Genomic DNA, 22891 nt, shown 5'->3' with positions numbered 1-22891 from the left:
CAATATTTAACATTTTTTATTCCGGAATTAATTTCCGTTTCGAACAAATATTTAATATTTCCGTTTTCGGAATTATTTTCCGATTCCGATAATATTTCCGATTCAGACAATATTTCCGTTTCCGGCAATATTTCCGATTCCGGCAATATTTCCATTTCCATTAATATTTTCCGATACGTACCATGTTTCCGTTTTCGGCAACATCTACGACTTGGATAATATTTATATTTCCGATACGATCCATATTTCCGTTTCCGGCAATATCATCGTTTCCGGAGTATCCATTTCTTGCTTGAGACGATCTCAGCTCCCACTGAAACCAAGATCCGTCGATTCCGAATATCCATAGATGGAGTATTTAATGCCATTAAATACTTGATCCGTTTACGTACTATTTGTGTGACCCTACGGGTTCAGTCAAGAGTAAGCTGTGGATTAATATAATTAATTCCACTTGAACTGAAGCGGCCTCTAGCTAGGCATTCAGCCACTTGATCTCACTGAATTATTAACTTGTTAATTAATACTAAACCGCATTTATTAGACTTAATATTATATGCATACTTGGACCAAGGGCATTATTTCCTTCATAAAAGTCAACACTAGAGAAGTCAATTCTTAAGGCTATAAGAAAGGGTACAAGAAATAGGAAAACAAGGAACAAATGAAAGGAATTTACGTTTCCGTTTCTACCTAAAAGTTTATGTTTAAAGAGAAGTGACCTAGCAATCAAACGTCCTTGGTATCATATACCGCTTGAGGTTCTTACTTCGATAATAAATCAAACAATGGAAGCTAGGCTACACTAATGACCTACAAGTGGGAAATGAAGCATGGCAATGCTACATTAGTTGTAGGGTCATCTAGTTTGTTTTAAGTCCTTTCAAAGGCTGGAACTTAATGGTTATTTTGTTCCATAATCAGCATACCTAAATTTCTGCTTCAAACACAGAAAGACTCACATTCAGAAGAACAAAAACAATGCTTGTTTGTTTGCTTATTTGAATGAAATGGTCATTTACGGGTTGAGTCAATATGCTTGATTAAAACAAACAACTCTTTAACAATAAAACTTTACTAGGTTCAAATCAATCTCTTGATTTGAGTTCCACTAATCTTTGGCATTGTTACTTAGACCATGTCAACAAGTTAACGTTCTAAAGCTCTATTTTGATGGACTTTTGAAAGTTGATTGATTTCTAGATCAATATAAGACAAGGAAGTCTTACTTGTTGAAAGTAACAAAAGATATGAACTATTGTTAGAACGCCTAGACAATAGAGTTCAAAGCTAAAGAAAGATTTTATGACTTTATTATTTCACCTAGATTTGAGTTAATATGGATATATTTACTCAAAGTGATATAAAATTGAATCTGTTTGGCTAGTTCAAAGATTCAGAAGTATAAAATCCACATGGCAAGAAATCATAAAGATCTAGGTTAGATCATGACGATGATTACTTTAAGACCAAAAATGATCATTAATGATTGTGTGTTGCAATTTCACGATCTAGCTCCATAAGATATGGCATATCTACGTTGGAATGATCGAAGTAAATTAGTACTTGATTCGATCAATGATGAATCATAAAGACTTTTCCTATAATTTCTAAAACAAAATGCTCAACTACCACCAAACTAAACTAAAATCGTCAAAGCTATTGAAAAGTAATTTCAGAATATCTTTTCATAAATATATATCTAAAGAGTTGCTAAACTCAGTGGGAGCTTAGTGTTTGTTATTCGACAAACTAAGGCCCATGTCTAGATATATGTTTCATTGTGATTTATTCAAATGAGACACAAGGGTATTGTTTCTACCACGAATTTTTTAGAACATAATGTTTGTTTGCTCGAAATAATGTCCTTTTGGAGATTCGTTTCCAAAATGACAAGTGGGAGAAAATAGACCTCGAAAGTCTTCGAGGCGAACAACAAACATAAACGGACATTCCGAAGGCCTTTCGAAGTTCTTCAGAAAATCCAAACACTTATTCTTTAAGGACTTTAGAAGTGGCTTTAAAGAATAGAAATCTCTTAGAAGACTTTACAAGTGCTTCAAGGAGAACAGAATATTCAAAAGACTAACAAGTGGCTATTGATATTCTATTGTTTGATGTTCTATACCCTAGTAGGCATGGAGTTTAGGTGACTGAAGCTATGCAATTTTTCTATTAGATAGTGAAGAAACCTACAACTTGCAGTCAAACTATTATCATGTAGATTAATGAGTTTGTAAACTTGTAAGAAAGCTATGACGAAACCTAGATTCCCTAAAATGGTTAGAGGCCATATATAGACTCAATGTTTTAGACGGTTAAAGGCCATAAAACATACTCAATGTTTTGATGACAAAATTGACATTTTGTTGATTTGCAAGAATAGTTTCACACCTATTGGTTGCAAGTTTGTTTTAAGGATAAAAACCATCAAACACGGAATTGTGTTCACACACAAAGCTAGATTAGTTGCTAAAGGTTACAAGCAAATTCACGACGTGGATTGTGTTGAAACCTCATGCATAATCGTAATGCTCAAGTCTATAATTCAAGCAATGATTGCATATTGGTACATATGTCAATTGGATTACAAAACTATTCCTCAATCAAATGTTGGAAGAAACTATGTACATGGCATGTCATAGTATTTGTGGATCCAAATAAATACTTGAAAAGGAAAGCTAGCTTATAAAATCTAAGTACAGATTTAAGCAAGCAATTGGGAATTAGAACTGTATTTTAGTGAAGCTAATAAGAATTTTAGTTTCATAAAATGTACATGGTTCTTATAGATATATAAGAAGTTTAGTGGGAGTACGTAAAACTGAATTGGTCCTATGTGTATCGCACACATATCTCTCTATTGTGAAATAACATTCAAATACTAATGACTTAGATTTGAAATTATTCATCAATGATGGACCATGGCGAAACTTAGTACATACTGGGTATTAAGATCTATTTACAAAGATCTTATAATATTGTTTTGGATTAAGTAATGGCATTTACTAAATCAAACACGAAAGACTCCATTGGAGACATTCGACCCATATGAATAAATCTAAGTAAAGGATGATTGAACTATGTATAAGCATTTACTAAGTTAAACATCAAAGGATCCAAGTGAGATTCTTAACCTGTATTATATGTCAAAGAATTTAGCTGGATTTAGTATCTACTGAAACTAATGAGCTAAAGTTACATGAATAGAATTCAATTGAGAATTATTTTGCAAAAGAATTTATCATGTATGATATAATATAAGGATCGCCAAAAACGTGTCGTATGACTTTAGGCATGACGAACATATACCAATCTCTATTGATCTAAGTAAAGATCAACTAGATTGAGATCAAGAAAACTTAAGGTACTTGAAAAAGTACATAAGAGTAGTTCTTGATTCAAGGAAATAAAGATATGCTAAATATTGATGCTACACGCATAAACACTGGCAAAGGATCAAGCAAGATTCCTTTGGAGTTAACCATTGACAAGGACGAGCTAAAGAGCATCGTGTTTTGAAATGGCAACATGGATTGGAGACCATGAGTTGTTGCGTGAGAAATTAAAATAATAATTTCTATGTTCCAAGATATAGTTGGAAAGTCTTCCGCATATCTGTGAACTGCTTGGATAAGTAAATCCAAACAAAGCATCACTAGCAACCTAAACAGTTGAAGTAAAAGTACTTATTGCCTAAGAAGCAATAAAACAGGGTTGTTTAAGTTAAAGAGTTCTTCACTGAACTTGGGTGGATCACATGTCTGCTAACTTGATGGTTCTTCATTGAGAAATGCGTAGAACCACTATTGTAGCAAGAAAGGCTAGATCACAAAATAAACATACTCAAAAGATCTTATCATCTATCTCGAAGAACATTCGATGAAAAGGATATTAAGATTGGCAAAGCATGATAACTAAACCTATGCAACAAGTGAGAAGCAACACTCACATTGTAGCACTGGAAATCAAGCATAGCTTTGAATTCCATGAACTGTTTTTAAAGATGGGTTTGAGGCCCATGGTTGTAAAACATTAGGGTTGAACATTTATCATATATGAAATGTATTTTCATATTCCATTTAATCTTGGTTTAGTATTAAATGATGAGTCCCTTCAATTTGACGATATATTCAAGATAGACTGTCAGGACCATTCCTGTGACTAAGAAATGTCTATCAAGTGAACTTGAATGTCAAAAGTTGAAAATGGTCCCTAATCGGAGTTTTCTATAAAGATGGACGCATAGAAAACGTTAGACGACTAGAATGCAAGATGACTAGTAGTTCTGTTTCTTGAACTATGTGGACATGGCAATGTCGCAATCATTTGCATAGATACTTACTTTGGGAAGACTAGTATCGGACAGACCTATGAAACTTTACTGTAAGAGATGAAAATATGTCATAAGTAAATTTCATTAAAATTATTAGACACTAATCCTCAATACCTGAGTGATTTGAGATTACTTGTTTGAGAACTGCTTACTTTGACGTTGTCAACCGTCGCACCGTAAAAGGAGCCTATAAAGGCAACGCTCGGGTAATCACCTATCAAACGAAGTCTAATCTCTAGATCGCAAGATTGGGATTGTCCTCCCATAAATCGGGATGAGATGCTGAAAGTTGTTCAAGGCCACTCGGAGAGCTAGAAACTGTAAAATGCATGGCCGTGCTCAGATGAATCATAGGCTATGATTATCTGTTTATTTGATCAGTTGAACTCTGAAACCGAGAAACACCTCTGGACATAATAAGGATGACAACTCTTACATTATGTTCAAGAGCAAACATCAAGTGACAAAGGACTTATGAAATGCACACTTGTCCCTAAGGACAAGTGGGAGACTGAAGGAAATAATGCCCTTGGTCCAAGTATGCATTTAAATGGTAAGTCTAATAAATGCGGTTCAGTATTAATTATAAAAGTTAATAATTCAGTGAGATCAAGTGAACTGTATGCCTAGCTAGAGGCCGCTTCAGTTCAAGTGGATTAATGATATTAATCCACAGCTTACTCTTGACTGAACCCGTAGGGTCACACAAATAGTACGTAAACGGATAAAGTATTTAATGGCATTAAATACTTCATCTATGAATATTCGGAATCGACGGATCTTGGTTTCAGTGGGAGCTGAGATCGTCAAAGGCAAATAAATGAATACTCCGGAAACGATGATATTGCCGGAAACGGAAATATGGATCGTATCGGAAATATAAATATTATCCAAGTCGTAGATGTTACCGAAACGGAAACATGGTACGTATCGGAAAATATTATCGGAAATTGAAATATTACCGGAATCTGAAATATTGCCGGAAACGGAAATATTGTCGGAATCGGAAATATTATCGGAATCGGAAAATAATTTCGGAAACGGAAATATTAAATATTTGTTCGAAAACGGAAATTAATTCCGGAATCGGAAATGTTAAATATTGTTCGTATCGGAAATGAATTCCGAAATCGGGAAATTAATCGGAAGCGCGTCGTACGAATTAGCATCGAACAAGCTTGCTAGACGAAGGCCCAGCACGAAGCCAGGCCCGCGTCCAGCAAGCCCGCGCACCACACAAACAGCCAAGGCCACGCCAGGCCCAGCACAAGGCCAGGCCCAACAGGCCGTGGCTGCGAGCAGTGGGCTGCGAGGCTCGCGTGGGCTTCGTAGCTCACGTGGGCTGAGCGGCTGCTGCGTGAGCTTGCGCGGGCATGGCCTGCGCGCATGCGGGTCATGCTCGTGTGAGGTTTTTGTTTCTGTACGAAACCTAAATCATGTAGGATTCGTTTAATGATTAAATTCCTATTCCTAATGGATAAATTAATTAATAGAGTTTTAATTAAATTCTAGTTAATTAATTTGTTTCCTAGTAGGATTCGATTACTTTTTCCATAGCTTATAAATATGAGGTTAATGCTCACAATTTATAACGAGTTTTGAGTATTCAAAAAGAGAGAATTTTGAGCAAAAATTCAGTCATCTGTTTTGCCCCATATTGCCGAAAATTTGTAGTACCTTAAGGGTGATTCTAGTTAGTCAAGCTTAAGGCGGATCCGGACGTACTATGGACTTACTACGGAGGGACTACACTTGGAGTCCTAAAGACTTGTTCTTGTTCGGTTCGGGCGCAGCAAAGGAGGGCACGCTGCAAAGAGTATGCATCCTAACTATGCTAATTGTTATGTGGCAATTAATTTGGAATCCTAGCTTTTATGGTTTTTCCGCATGATTTATATTAAGTTATATGTATCATAACCTAACAATTTGAAGGCTTTGGAATTTTTTAACTTGAAAACCCGGCGTTGTGCCGCCATGGGTTTAGGCATTTGAGATTTGATTTGGAACTTGATTTTGAAAGGTTTTGAGTAAGGACTCGAAAATTTGGCATTACGCCATCATGGATTTGGACATTTGAACACTACTACATTTCTTATCAGATGCAACGCCTAAAATTGTTGCATTAGGCATCAAAATCCGTCGCATTAGACCTAATGCGACGACAAATGACCCTTGCATCCGGTGGCGTTGCATTAGGCCTAATGCGACGATCAGTGACCTAATGCAACGGGAAATTAATACCGTCGCATTAGATAAGCATCTAATGCGACGGTCCTTAGATGGGGTGTCGCATTAGATCTTTAGCTAATGCGACGGGTATTTTAGCTAATGCTACGGTCATTTAAGCTAATGCGACGATTATTTTAGCTAATGCGACGGTTATCTATGTTGGCTTAAAGAAATAATGCAACGCGTTTTAGCCTAATGCAACGGTAATTTATTGTCAAAATAAATCTGTTGAGCACCTAATGCAACGGGTTCATTTATTCATAATAATAAATAATAATAATAATAATAATAATTAAAATTAAAATTAGTTTTCTAAATTAAGAAAGGATGTCAATAACAAAAGATTTTCATTGACTTAAAGAGTAATATTACAATATTAGTGCCCGTAGGACACATGCATTACAAAATAGTTGTTCACTAACTAACTTAGTGTTTTTAAAGACCAAAAACATAAAATTAACATCTATATAAAAAAATTCAACATTAATAGAAATCACAAAATGACTCAAAAACAAACAAGAGCCTCTATCGTCTTATTTGCTAGATTTACATTTCTTCTCCATTTAGCTCACCATGCTCCTGTAAGTTTAAATCAAGAATGTGCACAAGTTAAAGATGGTGCACTAGCTAAAACACGATAAATAATATAATAACTTCATGTTTACTCAAATAAAAGCATGAAATTTCACAAAAAAAGTAAGCAATACATAGATACGACTAAAATTACTAAAATTTGACAAAGGGAGCATGGTATTCATTCTTTATAGATGTTGCATTTACAAAAAACATGATATATATGACAGATATTTCTGCAATTGGAACCTACTATATTACAAAATTGAATCATGTACCGAAAACTTATTAAAATTAAATAAGGTATAAAACGATCCATATATTTCAGTAGTTAATAGACAGAAATGAAGGGTTATCCATGAGTGGTTATGGCATTCTTGGTTATGGGATTCCTATGGTTACTCCTAGGGCCCTTTGGTACAGTTCTGGGGTGATGGGCATTCAACCTTTGGCTTATGGCACTGGCTTTTATCCCACTGGAAATGGTGGAGTTTCTTTGTCGAGAACTGATTCAAGCTTTGATAGCACTTCAGACAAAGTGCAACAAATTCCTAATAGATAATAACAAAATAAGCTGCAAAAATTACTCCACTCCATTCACTTGCAAAAAGACCTCGTAGAAAAGCTTTAGTTACCTTCGCAAACGGAGAAAAGAAAGATTCTACATCTTCAAGCTTCACATCATATGGGAGAGGTGACACAGCTATTGTCCTGCTATCAACTTGTTCTATTATTTCTTCTGGATTGTTATGTTCAGATCTCCTGCCAACCTTCTTCCCTGGAATAAATTCATAATTGTGTTAGGAAGTGAAACAAATAGATCCATGATCCACATACTCACATATTTTATAAACTAACATATGACTTGTGAAAACAAGAGATTAAATCCCAAAGAAGACCGGTAAGCATGCAAAATGCAAAATTAGCATTAAGTCTCACAGCCACGTGGTCCGCATAGCACAACAAAACACTTATATTCATAGACTCCAAGTAAGGTCTGATTAGACTTGCACCTCAAACTGTATATATTCACAGTTACGGGATTAAGCAGAACATGTACTTTTCATGTCATAGCATTCAACCCAAAACTAACACGGTTTTTTAATTCAACAACCAATAAACCAACCAAACATCAGAATGTATCACCAAGTCTAAGATGGTTTTAGCAGTTCACAAATCTCAAAATAAAACAGAGACTTGGCTGGCTATGAAGCATAGGCGAAAAACAAAAAATAGAATGTTGAAGCATGGTATTATTGATGATAGTACTTGTTTTCTGAATGGAGTGGCTACAGAAAAGTCACGAACATTTGTTTTTTAAATGAACTTACAGTAGTACTGGTTGTGAGAAGTTGCAACAGTGCACTGGGTTTGGATTAAGAGCTGCTGCTAGACTGAAATGCAACATTATAAAAAGTTAGTCATCCTTGAACACCTCCTAGTCACATTTCAAGTTTCTCCTTAGCAGTCATGGAAAAAGATAATATCTGCCACAATTCTTAGTTTATACGAGATCACAGTGGAGGTTATACCCTGAAATAAGAATTCCATGATCATAGTGGAAAGTATCAGATAACTTTTATCATTTAAATGTTCACCATATCCAATGTATTAATACAAAGATTAGACTATAGTTCCACTGCAAAACTAAATGGCAAGCTAACCAAAATAACACGCCAAAAAATAACAGCAAGAAGCCATCCAGCTGAAATACTAGCAGACAACAGTTCCACTGCTTTCACAGCAAAAAAACCACCTAGAAGCCTACTTAGAACAAAATAAACCAAGCAGCTACAACTTCCTACAGGCACAGAGAAACTGAAAACTGCAACACCCACCAAGCACAACAACACAGAAAATTCAGATGACACCCTCTAATATAAGGGAATTGCATCTGTTTCTTCAGAAAAAGGCTCCTTCATTCATTGCCAATTCATGCTAGTTTGCTTTATTAGTTCAGAAATAAGGGAACTGTCATAAACATCACTGAACTATCTCTTTCTAAGGCTTCCCTTGCATCCATCTCAAGTTTATTTTGGCAAATAAATTATTATTACCAAAAGGAATAAGCAGTTAATACAAAGCAAAAAATACTGCAATCTCAAGAACAAAAAACAAATCAGCTAACAAGCTGAGACAACCAACACCTGTATGTTGTACATATTAGCTAAGGCAGCTAAAGCTGCACGAGCTGCTGCTGAGGAAAAAGCCGCTATTGCTGCGAAAGCAATAGCCACTGCTAAGACTGCCCTGAATGCTGTTGCATCTGTATCTGAAGATACGAGTAGCAAGGATTAGTACCAGAAGAAGAATTCTTATGTTTCAACAATTCTTGAGGAATCTGTATCTGTATCAGGGGTGCAGGGCATGAGGTTCAGTTGACTTGCCCTCGACTTGCATTGCTTATGTTTCAACAATTCTTAAGGAATCAGCCCATGCCCCAGATAACATTTACAGATTAAACTTTGCTGCACCATAAAATTTGCAAAAAAACTTAATGTTAAAGTACTGTATGTATGAACACACTCACACAGACAGAACCTCAATTGTGGATACCCAGGAGAAGGAAACTCAGCGAGAGGGATCATAGACAGTGAAGATCATAGAGAAAGTCAAAGAGTTCGACTTTGCTTGTAGCAACATATCCCCTAGCGAGAGGGACTGGCGTGGACTGCAACTATGACAGTTCCAACTCAACCAGAATAATATCACTGTAAGCTTCTACATCCTATTTTTAGTATCTCTTAAACAATTCTCAAGTTAATATGTTCTGTTTGAATTTTTTGTGATCGGAAATCTTAGTTCGAAGGGGCTTACTGGACATATTGCGGCTTCATTTGCAGATCTTACAGCAGTACAAATCTTGTAATGTTTTCATTCATTCCTTTGTTTTGTTCCCTTTTCATCTGGAATTAATTGTTACTGCATTGTCTGCATGTGATGGCGTAATTAGCTAGCAAAGTGACAACTAAATCCAGACCGTGGTACTGTAAATGTTAAAGGTCTGTCAAGTATTAACACGTACAACAATGTTAAATGTTTGCAGAAACCTTTCAGTAAACAACTTCACTGGTTCAGTTCCTAAACTTGAGTTCCAGTAATTTGCAGTCCAATAATGACATAATAAGAGCAAAGAACATGATAAATGATGCATGGAAGGTCTTTGGAGTTCTAAATACATGCAAACTAGTACCTTACCAGTTCCCGCTAAGCAATAAGAGAAGCTACTGTTTTTTTTTGAAACTGTGAATTCAATAACTAATACTTGGTGAGATTAAAGCTTCTAAAATCTCTACATATACCAATTTGCAGTCCAATAATGACATAATAAGAGCAAAGAACAAGATAAATGATGCATGGAAATACTCGTGCCCTGACAAATGCATTTAATGCGCAACATTTGGTTGTATGTTATGAAGAATAAGGCAGTTAGCAGTACATGGGACATCACATTTCTTAGAATTTTCAGGCTCAAACTTTATCTAGAGGACACAATTATAGCTCCCTGGTGACTGCATTCATGTTCTCAATCATCATAAGCATACAACACAAAGATAGCAACACAGTCTTTCACTTTAGAACATGAGTGGAAATGGAGAAGCGGGTATAATCACCTCACTGGCACGCTCGGGCGCAAGAATGAGATCATAAGAGAAGCCCCTATCAAGGGTATGTTGTGCAACAGCAGAAGGCAAGACCTTTCTACCCCTATTCCTCAGAGAAGGCGGTTGGGTCACAATGGCTGCAATCTAAATCATATAAATCCATTAGTAAAGAAAGGTTAACTAAATCAAATATTACAAATTTACAAAATATCTTCCAATAATCAACTATGAATATATTAAAAAACCTGTAATTATTCTTACCAGAAAAGGGGGAACGCAGAACAAATATCAAACAGTAGCAGATGGGAGAAAACAGAACAACCCTGAATTATGCTTACCAGAAAAGGGAAAACGGAGAATGCAATACAAGGGGAAAACGGAAAAACTCAGCGAGAGGGATCATAGACAGTGAAGATCATAGAGAAAGTCAAAGAGTTCGACTTTGCTTGTAGCAACATATCCCCTAGCGAGAGGGACTGGCGTGGACTGCAACTATGACAGTTCCAACTCAACCAGAATAATATCACTGTAAGCTTCTACATCCTATTTTTAGTATCTCTTAAACAATTCTCAAGTTAATATGTTCTGTTTGAATTTTTTGTGATCAGAAATCTTAGTTCGAAGGGGCTTACTGGACATATTGCGGCTTCATTAGCAGATCTTACAGCAGTACAAATCTTGTAATGTTTTCATTTATTCCTTTGTTTTGTTCCCTTTTCATCTGGAATTAATTGTTACTGCATTGTCTGCATGTGATGGCGTAATTAGCTAGCAAAGTGACAACTAAATCCAGACCGTGGTACTGTAAATGTTAAAGGTCTGTCAAGTATTAACACGTACAACAATGTTAAATGTTTGCAGAAACCTTTCAGTAAACAACTTCACTGGTTCAGTTCCTAAACTTGAGTTCCAGTAATTTGCAGTCCAATAATGACATAATAAGAGCAAAGAACATGATAAATGATGCATGGAAGGTCTTTGGAGTTCTAAATACATGCAAACTAGTACCTTACCAGTTCCCGCTAAGCAATAAGAGAAGCTACTGTTTTTTTTTGAAACTGTGAATTCAATAACTAATACTTGGTGAGATTAAAGCTTCTAAAATCTCTACATATACCAATTTGCAGTCCAATAATGACATAATAAGAGCAAAGAACAAGATAAATGATGCATGGAAATACTCGTGCCCTGACAAATGCATTTAATGCGCAACATTTGGTTGTATGTTATGAAGAATAAGGCAGTTAGCAGTACATGGGACATCACATTTCTTAGAATTTTCAGGCTCAAACTTCATCCAGAGGACACAATTATAGCTCCCTGGTGACTGCATTCATGTTCTCAATCATCATAAGCATACAACACAAAGATAGCAACACAGTCTTTCACTTTAGAACATGAGTGGAAATGGAGAAGCGGGTATAATCACCTCACTGGCACGCTCGGGCGCAAGAATGAGATCATAAGAGAAGCCCCTATCAAGGGTATGTTGTGCAACAGCAGAAGGCAAGACCTTTCTACCCCTATTCCTCTGAGAAGGCGGTTGGGTCACAATGGCTGCAATCTAAATCATATAAATCCATTAGTAAAGAAAGGTTAACTAAATCAAATATTACAAATTTACAAAATATCTTCCAATAATCAACTATGAATATATTAAAAAACCTGTAATTATTCTTACCAGAAAAGGGGGAACACATAACAAATATCAAACAGTAGCAGATGGGAGAAAACAGAACAACCCTGAATTATGCTTACCAGAAAAGGGAAAACGGAGAATGCAATACAAGGGGAAAACGGAAAAACGGAGAAGCAATGGAACAAACCCTCACAAAACTATCCAAAATTCATACTATTAATACATAAACCTGAATTGTGAATCGATTACATACCGTGAATAGTAGTAGATGGTTGAAGTAGAATTTCTCCTCTAACTTGTTCGAATTATTAGTGGAAAGCCCCAATTCAACCCTTCCACTCGATGAATAGACTAATTTCTCGTTCGAATTTCGCAGAGAAGTTCGCGTTCGAACTTTGCAGAGAATTTCGCAGAGAATTTCGCAGTCAGTTGAAAAAAATTCGAAATAAGCTCGAGCCTAATTGCGAATTGGAGACCAAATTGTTAGACTTTGCCCAAATTGATGAACCCTAACTACGTATTTTCTCTCAGTCTCTCCTTGGATATTTTCTCTCAGCGTGTATTTTTTTATTTCTTTTTTTTTCACTTTTTCTTTAAGGAAATTTCGAGTGCGCGATTTTGAAAATTGGGAAAACTAATGGGAGGGAATAAAGTATACAGTAGGCGGTAAAATATTAATTGGCTTGCCGTTGCATTAGTCTCATACGCGTTGCATTTGACCCTCTAATGCAACGGCTTGGAGATACCGTCGCATTAGCTTCGAAACTGTAGTAGTGGAACTTGGGAACTTGCACATAGGACTTGGATTTGGAATTATGATGCCGTTGGATTGGATTTTTGAAACTTGGATTTAAAAATTTGATTTGGAAATCCGGCATTATAGCGTCGTTTGATTGGGTTTTTGAGGTTTGAATTTGGAAATTTGACTCGAAAATCCTGCATTATGACGCCGTCGGATTGGTTTTTGAATTTTGAATTTGACTTGAAAATCCAACATTATGACGCCGTTGGATTGGTTTTTGAATTTTGAATTTGATTTGAAAATCCGACATTATGACGCCGTTGGATTGGGTTTTGAGTTTGGAATTTGACTTGAAAATCCTGCATTATAATGCCGTTGGATTTGGAATTTGAATTTGGAATTTGGCATTTGCGTGTGAGGCGTGTTTAGGGGTTTTGAATCAAATGGTGTGGCACTCCTAGAAGACCCTAAATTGGAGATTTTAGATGCATGAGGTTTGGATGATGCTCTTAGGATGTTAGGTTTCCCAGTTGGAGGCGGTTTTTGCAAAGCTAGAACTCGAGGTTATCCATTCACGCGTGCAAAGACGCCCACACAATGCATATATAGCACGTTGTCACACTAGAATGAATATGAATGGGACATGCAAAGTTCTCAACCTAAGGTCGGTCTAAGTTTTGTATGATGCAAGTGGTCGGCTTTGGGTGTTGAAAGGGTGCTTGACTAAGAGGCATTCAATAACAACTGTTTCACCTCCTCATAGGGGAGGTGTTGGTTGGCGGACGACCTCCATGCTTGACGTCAGGAACGTCAAGCAAATGTCAAGTTTCAGTAGGCACGAAAAATGGTCATACACTTTGGTCAGGAACCGTATGAAGAATCACCATTTCGTTGCCCCCGGGGCTAGCCCGAATGTAGAACACATTCATGTTGGGCAAGGTAGAAATTCGTTTTGCACAAGTATGGTTTTCGAAAATATGCATGACATGCCTAGAATCACAATTGTATTTTAATATTGTACTTGAAAAGTTAAACTTTCGGCGTTCGTTCTCGAAGTTTGGAAGGGCTCTTTCAAAGTTCAAAATTTGAGCTGAACTCCCACTCGAATATTTGGGCAGAAATGGGCAACCAGCAACTGGAAGCCACTGTGCTGATTGCAAGTAGCAGCGCCAGACGCAGAGGTTGCGCCCAGCGCTACTTCTGGCACTCAACACTTGAGCGCAGCAGTGACAGGTTGCTCGTAAGGTGATCGCATACTCGAACTTAAATTTTGAAAATCCCCAGTGGAGTCGCCAGATTGTAGGGGGGGTTTATTTTCGTATTTTTTTGTATTTCCCTACGGGTTTTGAGATTTTGAATTTCGAAGGAGTCGCCACCAAACATTTTAAGGGTCCGGTTTGGAAGGACAAAAATTGACTCTTTTGGATAAGGCATTGAATCTTAGAAACCGAATGTGTGTGATTCGGGCACGGGAACGAACCACTTATTTGGCAAGCTTCTCAAGTACATTTGAATATAAGACAAGGATCGTTTTCATGAAATCCTAATCATGACACTAAGTCAGTTGAATCATGCATTTAGAACATTGTATTTGCTACTTGTACGTGGTCACTTCTCTTTAAAGTTAATTAAGGGAACCTAAGGCCGGTTTATCCAAAAATTATCTTTGTTAAGTGTGATGTAACCTTTTGTATATTATTTTATTTAGCATGTGGGGTGATGAAAGAAATTAACTTGTAAAGCATCATCACAAATAGTAGGAATTATTTAAATGCGTAAAAAACCACATCACCTTAAAAAAGGTGAGTACAGAGTGTGGAATTGAAATTGCAAGCATAAAATAAAGGTGCGATATTGAAAGTGCATTATTGAAAGAGCGATATTGAAAGTCCGTTATTGAAATTGCGGTATTGAAATGCGGTATTGAAAGTGCGATATTGAAATGCGGTGTTGAAAGTGCGATATTGAAATGCGGTATTGAAATGAAAATATTGAAATGACGATATTGAAATTGCATTATTGTACTTGAGATCCGAACGCCAAACAACTACTTAATAATAAATGTGTCCGACACGGATTTAATTCTCTAAAAATATCAACTTTAGATGGTTTTCTCATAATAAAGTATCCTTGACTTTGATTATATAAATAGAACTTGAATATTGAACTTGAATATTGAAATTAGGAGGCTTGGTTCTTAATGATTAGACCTTTTAATGTTAAAAAGGCCTCACCTTTAATATGCTACTTAACTTGAAATTGATTCTAGTTTAAGGAGGAATTGATCTCACTTAAACATCATTGAATATTGTCAATAGAACTTGTATTTGAACATAGAAAGTTGAATGTTCATGTGTTCTAGTTTGGAGAAGGGTTTGCACTTTTTCAAACATCCTTGAACTTTGAAAAGATTTGTATTTTGTAAAATTTCATGATGATTGTTGTAAAGGAGAAACCTTTCAAGTATGAAAGTTCATCACTTTACTAATCATTTTCGAAAATAAAGCTTGAATCTTGCATATTGATATTGAAAATGTGCTTAGAAAATCATTTGGGAAGAGTTTCAAGAGTGAAAACCTCCCCAAAACTAGCACTTTTGGATATGCTTCCTAGTTAGTCATGAGCGCGCATGAACTCAAATGACAACATCATTGGAATTGTATATTAAATTTAGAAATGTAGAAGAGTAGAAAACATTATAATGATTTGATTATGGATTCGGAATTACCTATTTAGGATTAGGGTAGTTTTCCGATTAGTGCTCCCAATTTCTTAGATATTTTAGAAATTGTAGTGAATATTGTAGATTTGGAAATTTGAATTTTGTATGGGAATTTGAGAGGAAAATTTGATATTACGACGTTGTATTGAAATCTTCCTCCCCATTTGGAGTGGAAATGAGGGTTTATATAGGAGATAAGGCGGCTAAACGCCAAGACACGTTGGCGCTTGGCGCAGGTGACGTGTCCCGGGTTCCGCCAAAAAGGACGATGACACCGTCCTTTGGGTTTGTCTTGTAGTCTTGTACCTTATACGAGCTTGTACGATTTTGTCACGTAGTTTTTCTTGGAGGTTAAGGCTTGGGTTCACATCTAAAAACACTCCTTTTCTTGTATTCGTATTTCGTATTTTGTACTCAGTTATACGGGTCGGGGCCCGGCATGCTCGATTTTATAGGCCGGCGCCCGATTTGGATTGCTTAATGTCATTTTGATTGGAAACGACCTTGTAATACCAATGGAGAGGTCCATTGGGTGAGATTGTGTTTGGATTTTGAATTTGGTTTTTGGAAATTGAATTTTGTACCGAGTTCCGAAAGGGGAACGGGCTCGGGGATTGGACTTTGGATTTTGGAATATACCTTAGCAATTGAGACTTCCGCACAGAGTTGCACCAACCACCTAGCAAGGATAATAATCTCGTCATCATCCCATTAGAGGAGACACAAATTAGGTGTCTACACCTTTGCTCCCCAAGTTGGACCTTACTCTCACATTTTCCCAAATTATATCCTACCCTTCCTTTGTACCTAGCCCCATTACAAGCTTATTATAAAGACCTCTTGATCAATATGTTTGTTTTGTTATTAAGTGAAAATATTTTCTTGCTATTGTCATCTTACCACATGTTGCATCATATCATATATTTATATTCTGCTAGGTATGTGGCGACGACTAGCTTGATTGAGAACAGTTTGTGGCTAATCTTGGTGTTTCAATTGTGGATCATGATACTTTGTGGTTCTATTTGTATCCGAGCTAGATTTATGTCTTAATAACTTTGTTTGATTCTTTGCTCGAGGGTTAGGTTGGTCTTACCATGGTTAATGAAAGTCATGTGCGTTTCATTTCTCTGTCTTTGGTTTAGTGTTTCTTGGAGACAAGCAACAGCCTAGGTTGCTGGGGAATTTGATGAATCATATTTGTATAGGGTATTTTAGGCGTATTTAGGTTGCATTTCTAGGCAACCGTCTCATCTTAGTTGTATTTAGGGTGGTATTTACATAAGTCATTGTTATTGTACTCTATTACACTCCATTTGTGTTTTTCTTAATATTGGTGATTTCATAGTCATTTGAATGCTTCCGCAGTATCTAGAGTTGATACGACAACAATCGGATTGTTCGTGTTGAAAACGAAGGTTTTGGTCGAGAAAATAGAATGGCATTGATTACCTAAGAGCGGTGATCGAGTCGGAGTTTGTAGATCGTCTAGCTAATCGTTGTAAGCATCGTCAAACTCATCATTGCAAGCATTGCCAAGTATCGTATGGATCATTTCATTCCCATCATTGTGAGCATTGTAGGGCCGCGCCCAACGCCACGCCTACTGCCCGCACCCGCGGGATTTGACGAGCACAACCTGCGCCTCACCCCACACCTGCGGGTTTTTCTTGCAACTTTTACATAGCTGATGTCTGCGTGTAGGTCTTGCTTCACACTCGCGGGATTTCCGGCACTCCATCCCGCTCCCGCGGGCTTTGGCGAGCGCAACGCAGGCACGCAGCCCATGGCTCATCGCTGCTTATTCTGGGTCTTCCCGTATAGTCACTTATTTTCGTCCAATCAAACCGTAGCTTATGTAATATTTTAATTTCTAAATTATTATATTTTATTTATATTGATTTAGTTTTAGGAAGAGTATAAATAATTTCAGGGATTTATTTTTATTTCCCTTATGCTTTTATTCCCTAGAATTAAAATTAAGCTTAGTTTTCCCTGTTTTTTCTTCATTCTCCATTAATGTAAATCATTGAGGTATTATTGGTTTCTCTCTTTATTTTATTTATTGCTTTTAATTATGTTTTCATTCTTAGATTTAACTTTCATTGTTTATTTCATGGTTGAGTAGCTTGTTTCTTAGGGTTTGGGAATCCATGTTTATACTATGAATATTTATTATTATTATTAATGATTTGATTATTCATTGATATTTCTAGTTTAGGTTTGTATTGTTAATATTTGTAACCTAATCAATTGTTTGATTAAATCATGCTAATAGGGTTTAGAATCGAAAGATCAACTTTTAGAGGCTTACCTACAACGAGCAATTCTAATTATGTTGGTGACCGTACTGCATATGTTGAATTGAGAGTGTTAAGTCCCGACCGTAGGATTAAATCATGCTCTAGATACTTTGAATACTTGAATTGTTGATGATGTTTTAATTTATTTTGAACTATAAACATGGTGAACCATTGCCCTAGATATTTTAAATTGATTTCCTATTTATTTTAGTTTAAATCTTCAATCTTAATATTCGTGACATTGTTAGTTTCACCATACCTTGAAATCTAGATTTAAAAATCCATCTCTCTATGAATTCTACCTTGCTTAATTACCCTGCTATATTGTTAGAAGGATTCGTTAGGATTTTATTTTTGACGGGTGTAAGACAACCTATCACATATGTAATTGTAAAATTGAATAGTGTGTCGTTATGGTCTTGTGGACCTGTGGTTTCTAATTATTTACTTGTAGTTTTCTTCAATTGTTTTATGTAGATGTCAAAACGTTCTCAAAATACCGCATTTAAGTATTTTACATCAAACAACCCATCTCACGAAAAACCAAATCAAGATGTATAAGTAGAAAGTGAAGATGTGAGATTTCATTAATCAAATCACCAATTACAACAGGGGAGGGAGAGCACTCCATAGAGCATTCAGCCAACCAACCTAAAGGCTAAGAGCACTCAGCCAACAAACCCTAGCCAAACAGTCACATTACAACTTCTGGAACCAGTCCACATCTCTCCTATGAACTTTCCTACCAATTAGTTTCTGAACCCTACACTTTACATCTGATTGACCAGCTTTGACAAGGCTTTGCACAGTAGGCACCTGAGACTTCCAAATCTCAGCCTTTCTAGCTTTCCAAACATGATACACTAATACAGCAGTAGTAGTGTAAGCAACAGCTCTTCTAAACTCAGTACCTGCAGATCTCTGCAGCCATTTGAAGAGGGGACCAATCCCATCCCTGCAGTGGGAAAAACCAAGCCCTTTCATGACTTCATTGCCACCATTGTGGCTAAGTACACATTTAAAGAAGAGGTGTTCCACAGTTTCTGGACTAGAACCACAAATTGGACATAGGCAATCATCAACCACTCCAAACTTATGTAATCTTGTTCTGGTTTTTAACTTATCTTGAGTAGCTAGCCACAGGATGAATCTATGTTTAGGAATAGAAAGTCTGTTCCAAACATACCTGTGCCATTGAACATTGTCCCTCTGGGTAAGATGGAGTTGGTACATCTCCTTAATAGAGTATTTGGTAGAAGTAAGCCACTGGGGAGAGACACCCTGAGAGAAGAAATCCTTAACTTGACAGATGCATTTCACCACCCAACTAGCAGAAGCAGAGGGAGTGAACTGAACCCATGGTTTATCTTTAATATAAAGGGAGTGAATCCATTTGACCCATAAGTTGTCCTTTTTATGAGCAATGGCCCAGGCCAACTTGCCCACAACAGCTTGGTTCCATAACAAGAGATTTTTAAAGCCCAAACCTCCTTGCTTCTTTGGCCAACACAACTGATCCCATGCTACTGCACCTGGCCTACAGTCATCAAAATTACCATGCCACAGATAGGATCTACAAATAGCATTGATCTTCTTGAGTACAGCTTTTGGAAAGATGAAGATTTGTGCCCAATAAACACAAATGCTCATAAGAACTGAATTCACCAGTTGGGTTCTGCCAGCAAATGAGATATTTCTGGAACTCCAGACTTTGATTCTGGCCACCATCTTTTCCACCAACCCTTCACAATCAGCTTGCTTTAGTTTACAAGCACTAATGGGAACCCCTAGATATCTGAAGGGGAGAGTACCAAACTGGAAGCCAGTGTTGCCAGCAATAGCTTCCTTTTCAGAACTACTAAGCCCACAACAATAAATAGAGGACTTGAAGGCATTCACAGTTAGACCAGTAGTAGCAGAGAACACTTTGAAGCCATCCATCATGAGCTTAACAACAGCAGGGTCTCCTTTACAGAACATCAGTAGATCATCAGCAAAGCAAAGGTGATTGAGAGACAATCTCCTACACCTTGGGTGAAAGCTAAAATGGGGATGCTCACTCACTGTAATCATGGCTCTAGAGAAATACTCCATACACAGGGTGAAAAGAAGGGGGGAAAGGGGATCCCCTTGTCTTAGCCCTCTCTTTGGCTGAATAAGTGAAGTAGGAGCACCATTGATTAAGATGGAGTACTGAGTTGTGGTAAGACAGGTCATAATGAGACTGATGAAGTGAGTAGGGAACCCAAGATCAGTCATGACCTCTCTTATAAACTCCCATTCCACTATATCATAGGCTTTCCTCAGGCCAAGCTTCAGCAAACTGCACTTAGCTTTTTGGCTGCTTCTGTACATCTTAACCAAATCCTGACAGACAAGCACAATATGCAGAATAGATCTACCAGGCACAAAAGCACCCTGATTAGGGGAGATAATGTCAGGAAGCACATCATTGAGTTTCCTACACAAGAGCTTAGAAATGCATTTGTAAATAACTGAGCAACAAGCAATGGGCCTGAAGTCCCCAACAGTTGCAGGAACACTGACTTTAGGCACAAGAGTGATGGAAGCCACATTAATTTCTTTCAAAATTTTCCCTGTAGAGAAGAAATTTGTAACTGCTGCATGTATATCATTTTTAATGGTGTCCCAAGAATGCTAGAAAAACAAGCTGCCAAATCCATCCATACCAGGAGCCTTGTTGTTTGGGATGTCATCCAGAACAGATTTAGTATCTTCCACAGAGAAGTTACACTACAACATACTCTTATGGTTCTCAGTAAGTCTTGCCCCTTTATCCATTATTACAGTTTGTACATGGGTCCTATTCTCCAGCCGAGTGCAAAAAAGAGACTTGTAAAACTGGACAAAGGCATCTTGCACCCCCTCATCTGTTTTGACCCACACACCTTGCTGGTTTTGAATAGAGTGGATCCTATTTTTCTTCCTTTTGTGTTTGATGCTCTGGTGGAAAGCCCTAGTATTTTCATCCCCATTTTGCAACCAGTGAACTTTGGCAGTCTGTTGGAGAAAAGAGATAAATCTCTCATTAGCCAACTTGTAAGATTGGCCAGCAGCTCTCTCAGCAGATGCAAGAGAACTATTGCAAGGATCAGCATGCATCTGTTTTTGAGCCTCCAAGAAGGCACTATAACAACTATGCTTATCAGCTTCTACACTGCTAAAAGATTCTTTATTCAAAGCTCTCAAGTCGGCTTTTATCCATTTCATCTTCTGTAGAACTCTGTACATGGGACACCCATATACATATCTGTCCCAATTTTTGCTAATGAGATCATGGTACCCTGGTGCAGTGATCCACATGTTATAGAATCTAAATGGTTTCCTCTGTGCTCTGGCAGTGTAGCAAGAAAGTACCATGGGACAGTGGTCAAACTCCCCTTCAGGAAGAAAGGTAGCCTCAACATTTTCCAATAGTGCATCCCATTCAGCATTTGCTAATACCCTATCAATCCTAGAAAACACCCTGTCCTCTCCATCTTGTTTATTATTCCAAGTAAAGAATCTCCCCATGGTTTTAACTTCTGTGAGTCTGCATACATTCATACAAGCTCTCATAGGTTGAATCTCAGTTTCTCTAAAAGTGGAGCCTAATCTGTCACCCAAAGCTAGCAGGGCATTAAAACCACCCATGACAACCCAAGCACCTCTACAAAGTAATGCAAGCTGTTGTAATTGGTCCCATAAGGGCTCTCTCCCTTTCCTATCATTCATGCCATAGACAAAGGTGCAGAAGAACACCTTACCTGAACATCTAGCAGTGACATTACAATGAATCATTTGAGGGTCCATATGGATGATATCAACAGTGAAGGAATCAGGATCCCAAGCTACAAATATTCTACCATTTTTATGACAGCTGATATTAGAAGTGAAGCACCAGGAGGGGTAAACATTAAGATATAAGTCACCCATCCTGTGAGATTTCATTCTTCTTTCCAGAAGGCTAAACAGCTTAATCTGGTGAGAAGTAATCATACCTTTCACCAATTGCTGCTTATCTTTCCTGTTTAGCCCTCTGACATTCCAGCAAAGAATGCTATCCATCAGGTGCAGGGGTGTTCAACCCCTTCCCTGATGCAGAACCAAGACTTTCAGTGTTGTGGATCAATTCATTGTGATCATCAATTTCATTAATCTTTAGTATCTGAAACTTGTTCCCAGTGCTAACTGGTTTCAGTTGGGTACATTTCTGTTTGCTAAAACTAGTTGCTGATACAAACCCATTAGGTTCAGAGTTTCTTGATGCAGCTGAGTTAGGTCTGGTTGGTTCAGTAGCAAAAACATCTTGAGTGACTGTGGTGATCATGAAAGGTTGAACTGCCTTTGGCACCCATGTCTTCTTACCCCCACCAGTTTTCCTAGTACACACCTCCTGTCTATGACCTACTCCCTTGCACAATCCACATGTAACAGGGAGCCAATCATACTCCACATTCTGATGCACAACCCTCCCCTTTTCATCCAAAAATTGCACTTCCTCAGGAAAATGTTGGTCAACACAGACCTCCACAAGGACTTTAGCAAACAGCAGCTTATCCCTGTGAAGAGTGGCCTGATCCACCTTAATCACTCGACCAATCAGGCCAGCAATCTTATTAAGACTCTTTTCCCCCCAGAATTTAACATCTAAGCCAGGCAACTTAATCCGAATTGGAAGCAGTTTTACAGGGTCTTTTGCAAAGTTCTGGTCAGCATTCCATGGCTTAATCATGACTGGT

General features: G+C 37.4%; 1 protein-coding gene and 1 long non-coding RNA gene across 6 annotated transcripts; both read right to left on the bottom strand.

Moving 5' to 3' along the window:
- Positions 1-6895: 6895 nt before the first annotated feature.
- On the bottom strand, positions 6896-13009 carry LOC110787716 (uncharacterized). Of its 5 annotated transcripts, none has more exons than XR_008920592.1 (8): positions 12636-13008; positions 12173-12307; positions 10753-11489; positions 9956-10069; positions 9286-9410; positions 8470-8532; positions 7774-7916; positions 6896-7144 (listed from the first exon to the last, which is right to left on the bottom strand). It is a non-coding gene; the product is annotated as an uncharacterized lncRNA (long non-coding RNA). The 5 variants fall into 5 exon arrangements; XR_008920591.1 differs by having other exon boundaries at positions 9286-10069; positions 10753-10887; positions 11376-11489; positions 12636-13007; XR_008920590.1 differs by having other exon boundaries at positions 9286-10069; positions 12636-13009.
- A 5839-nt stretch (positions 13010-18848) lies between these two features.
- Positions 18849-22148, bottom strand: LOC110787740 (uncharacterized). Its single transcript, XM_021992384.2, has 2 exons — positions 20915-22148; positions 18849-20746 (listed from the first exon to the last, which is right to left on the bottom strand). Exons 1-2 carry the CDS (start codon positions 22146-22148, stop codon positions 18849-18851), a joined length of 3132 nt encoding a protein of 1043 aa, XP_021848076.2.
- Positions 22149-22891: the final 743 nt, after the last annotated feature.

Source organism: Spinacia oleracea, chromosome 5 (genome assembly GCF_020520425.1).
Source record: "Spinacia oleracea cultivar Varoflay chromosome 5, BTI_SOV_V1, whole genome shotgun sequence".
Taxonomy (NCBI): Eukaryota; Viridiplantae; Streptophyta; class Magnoliopsida; order Caryophyllales; family Amaranthaceae; genus Spinacia; species Spinacia oleracea.
This window is presented reverse-complemented; position numbering and strand designations above follow the sequence as displayed.

What these genes read in the sequence shown, in the direction of transcription:
- LOC110787740 (XM_021992384.2), bottom strand. Translation starts at nt 22,148, where the DNA reads ATGATTACTTCTCACCAGATTAAGCTGTTTAGCCTTCTGGAAAGAAGA. An exon ending in ACTTACTGAGAACCATAAGA is followed by an intron (nt 20,747 to 20,914) that starts GTATGTTGTAGT and finishes TCTTCTCTACAG; the next exon opens with GGAAAATTTTGAAAGAAATT.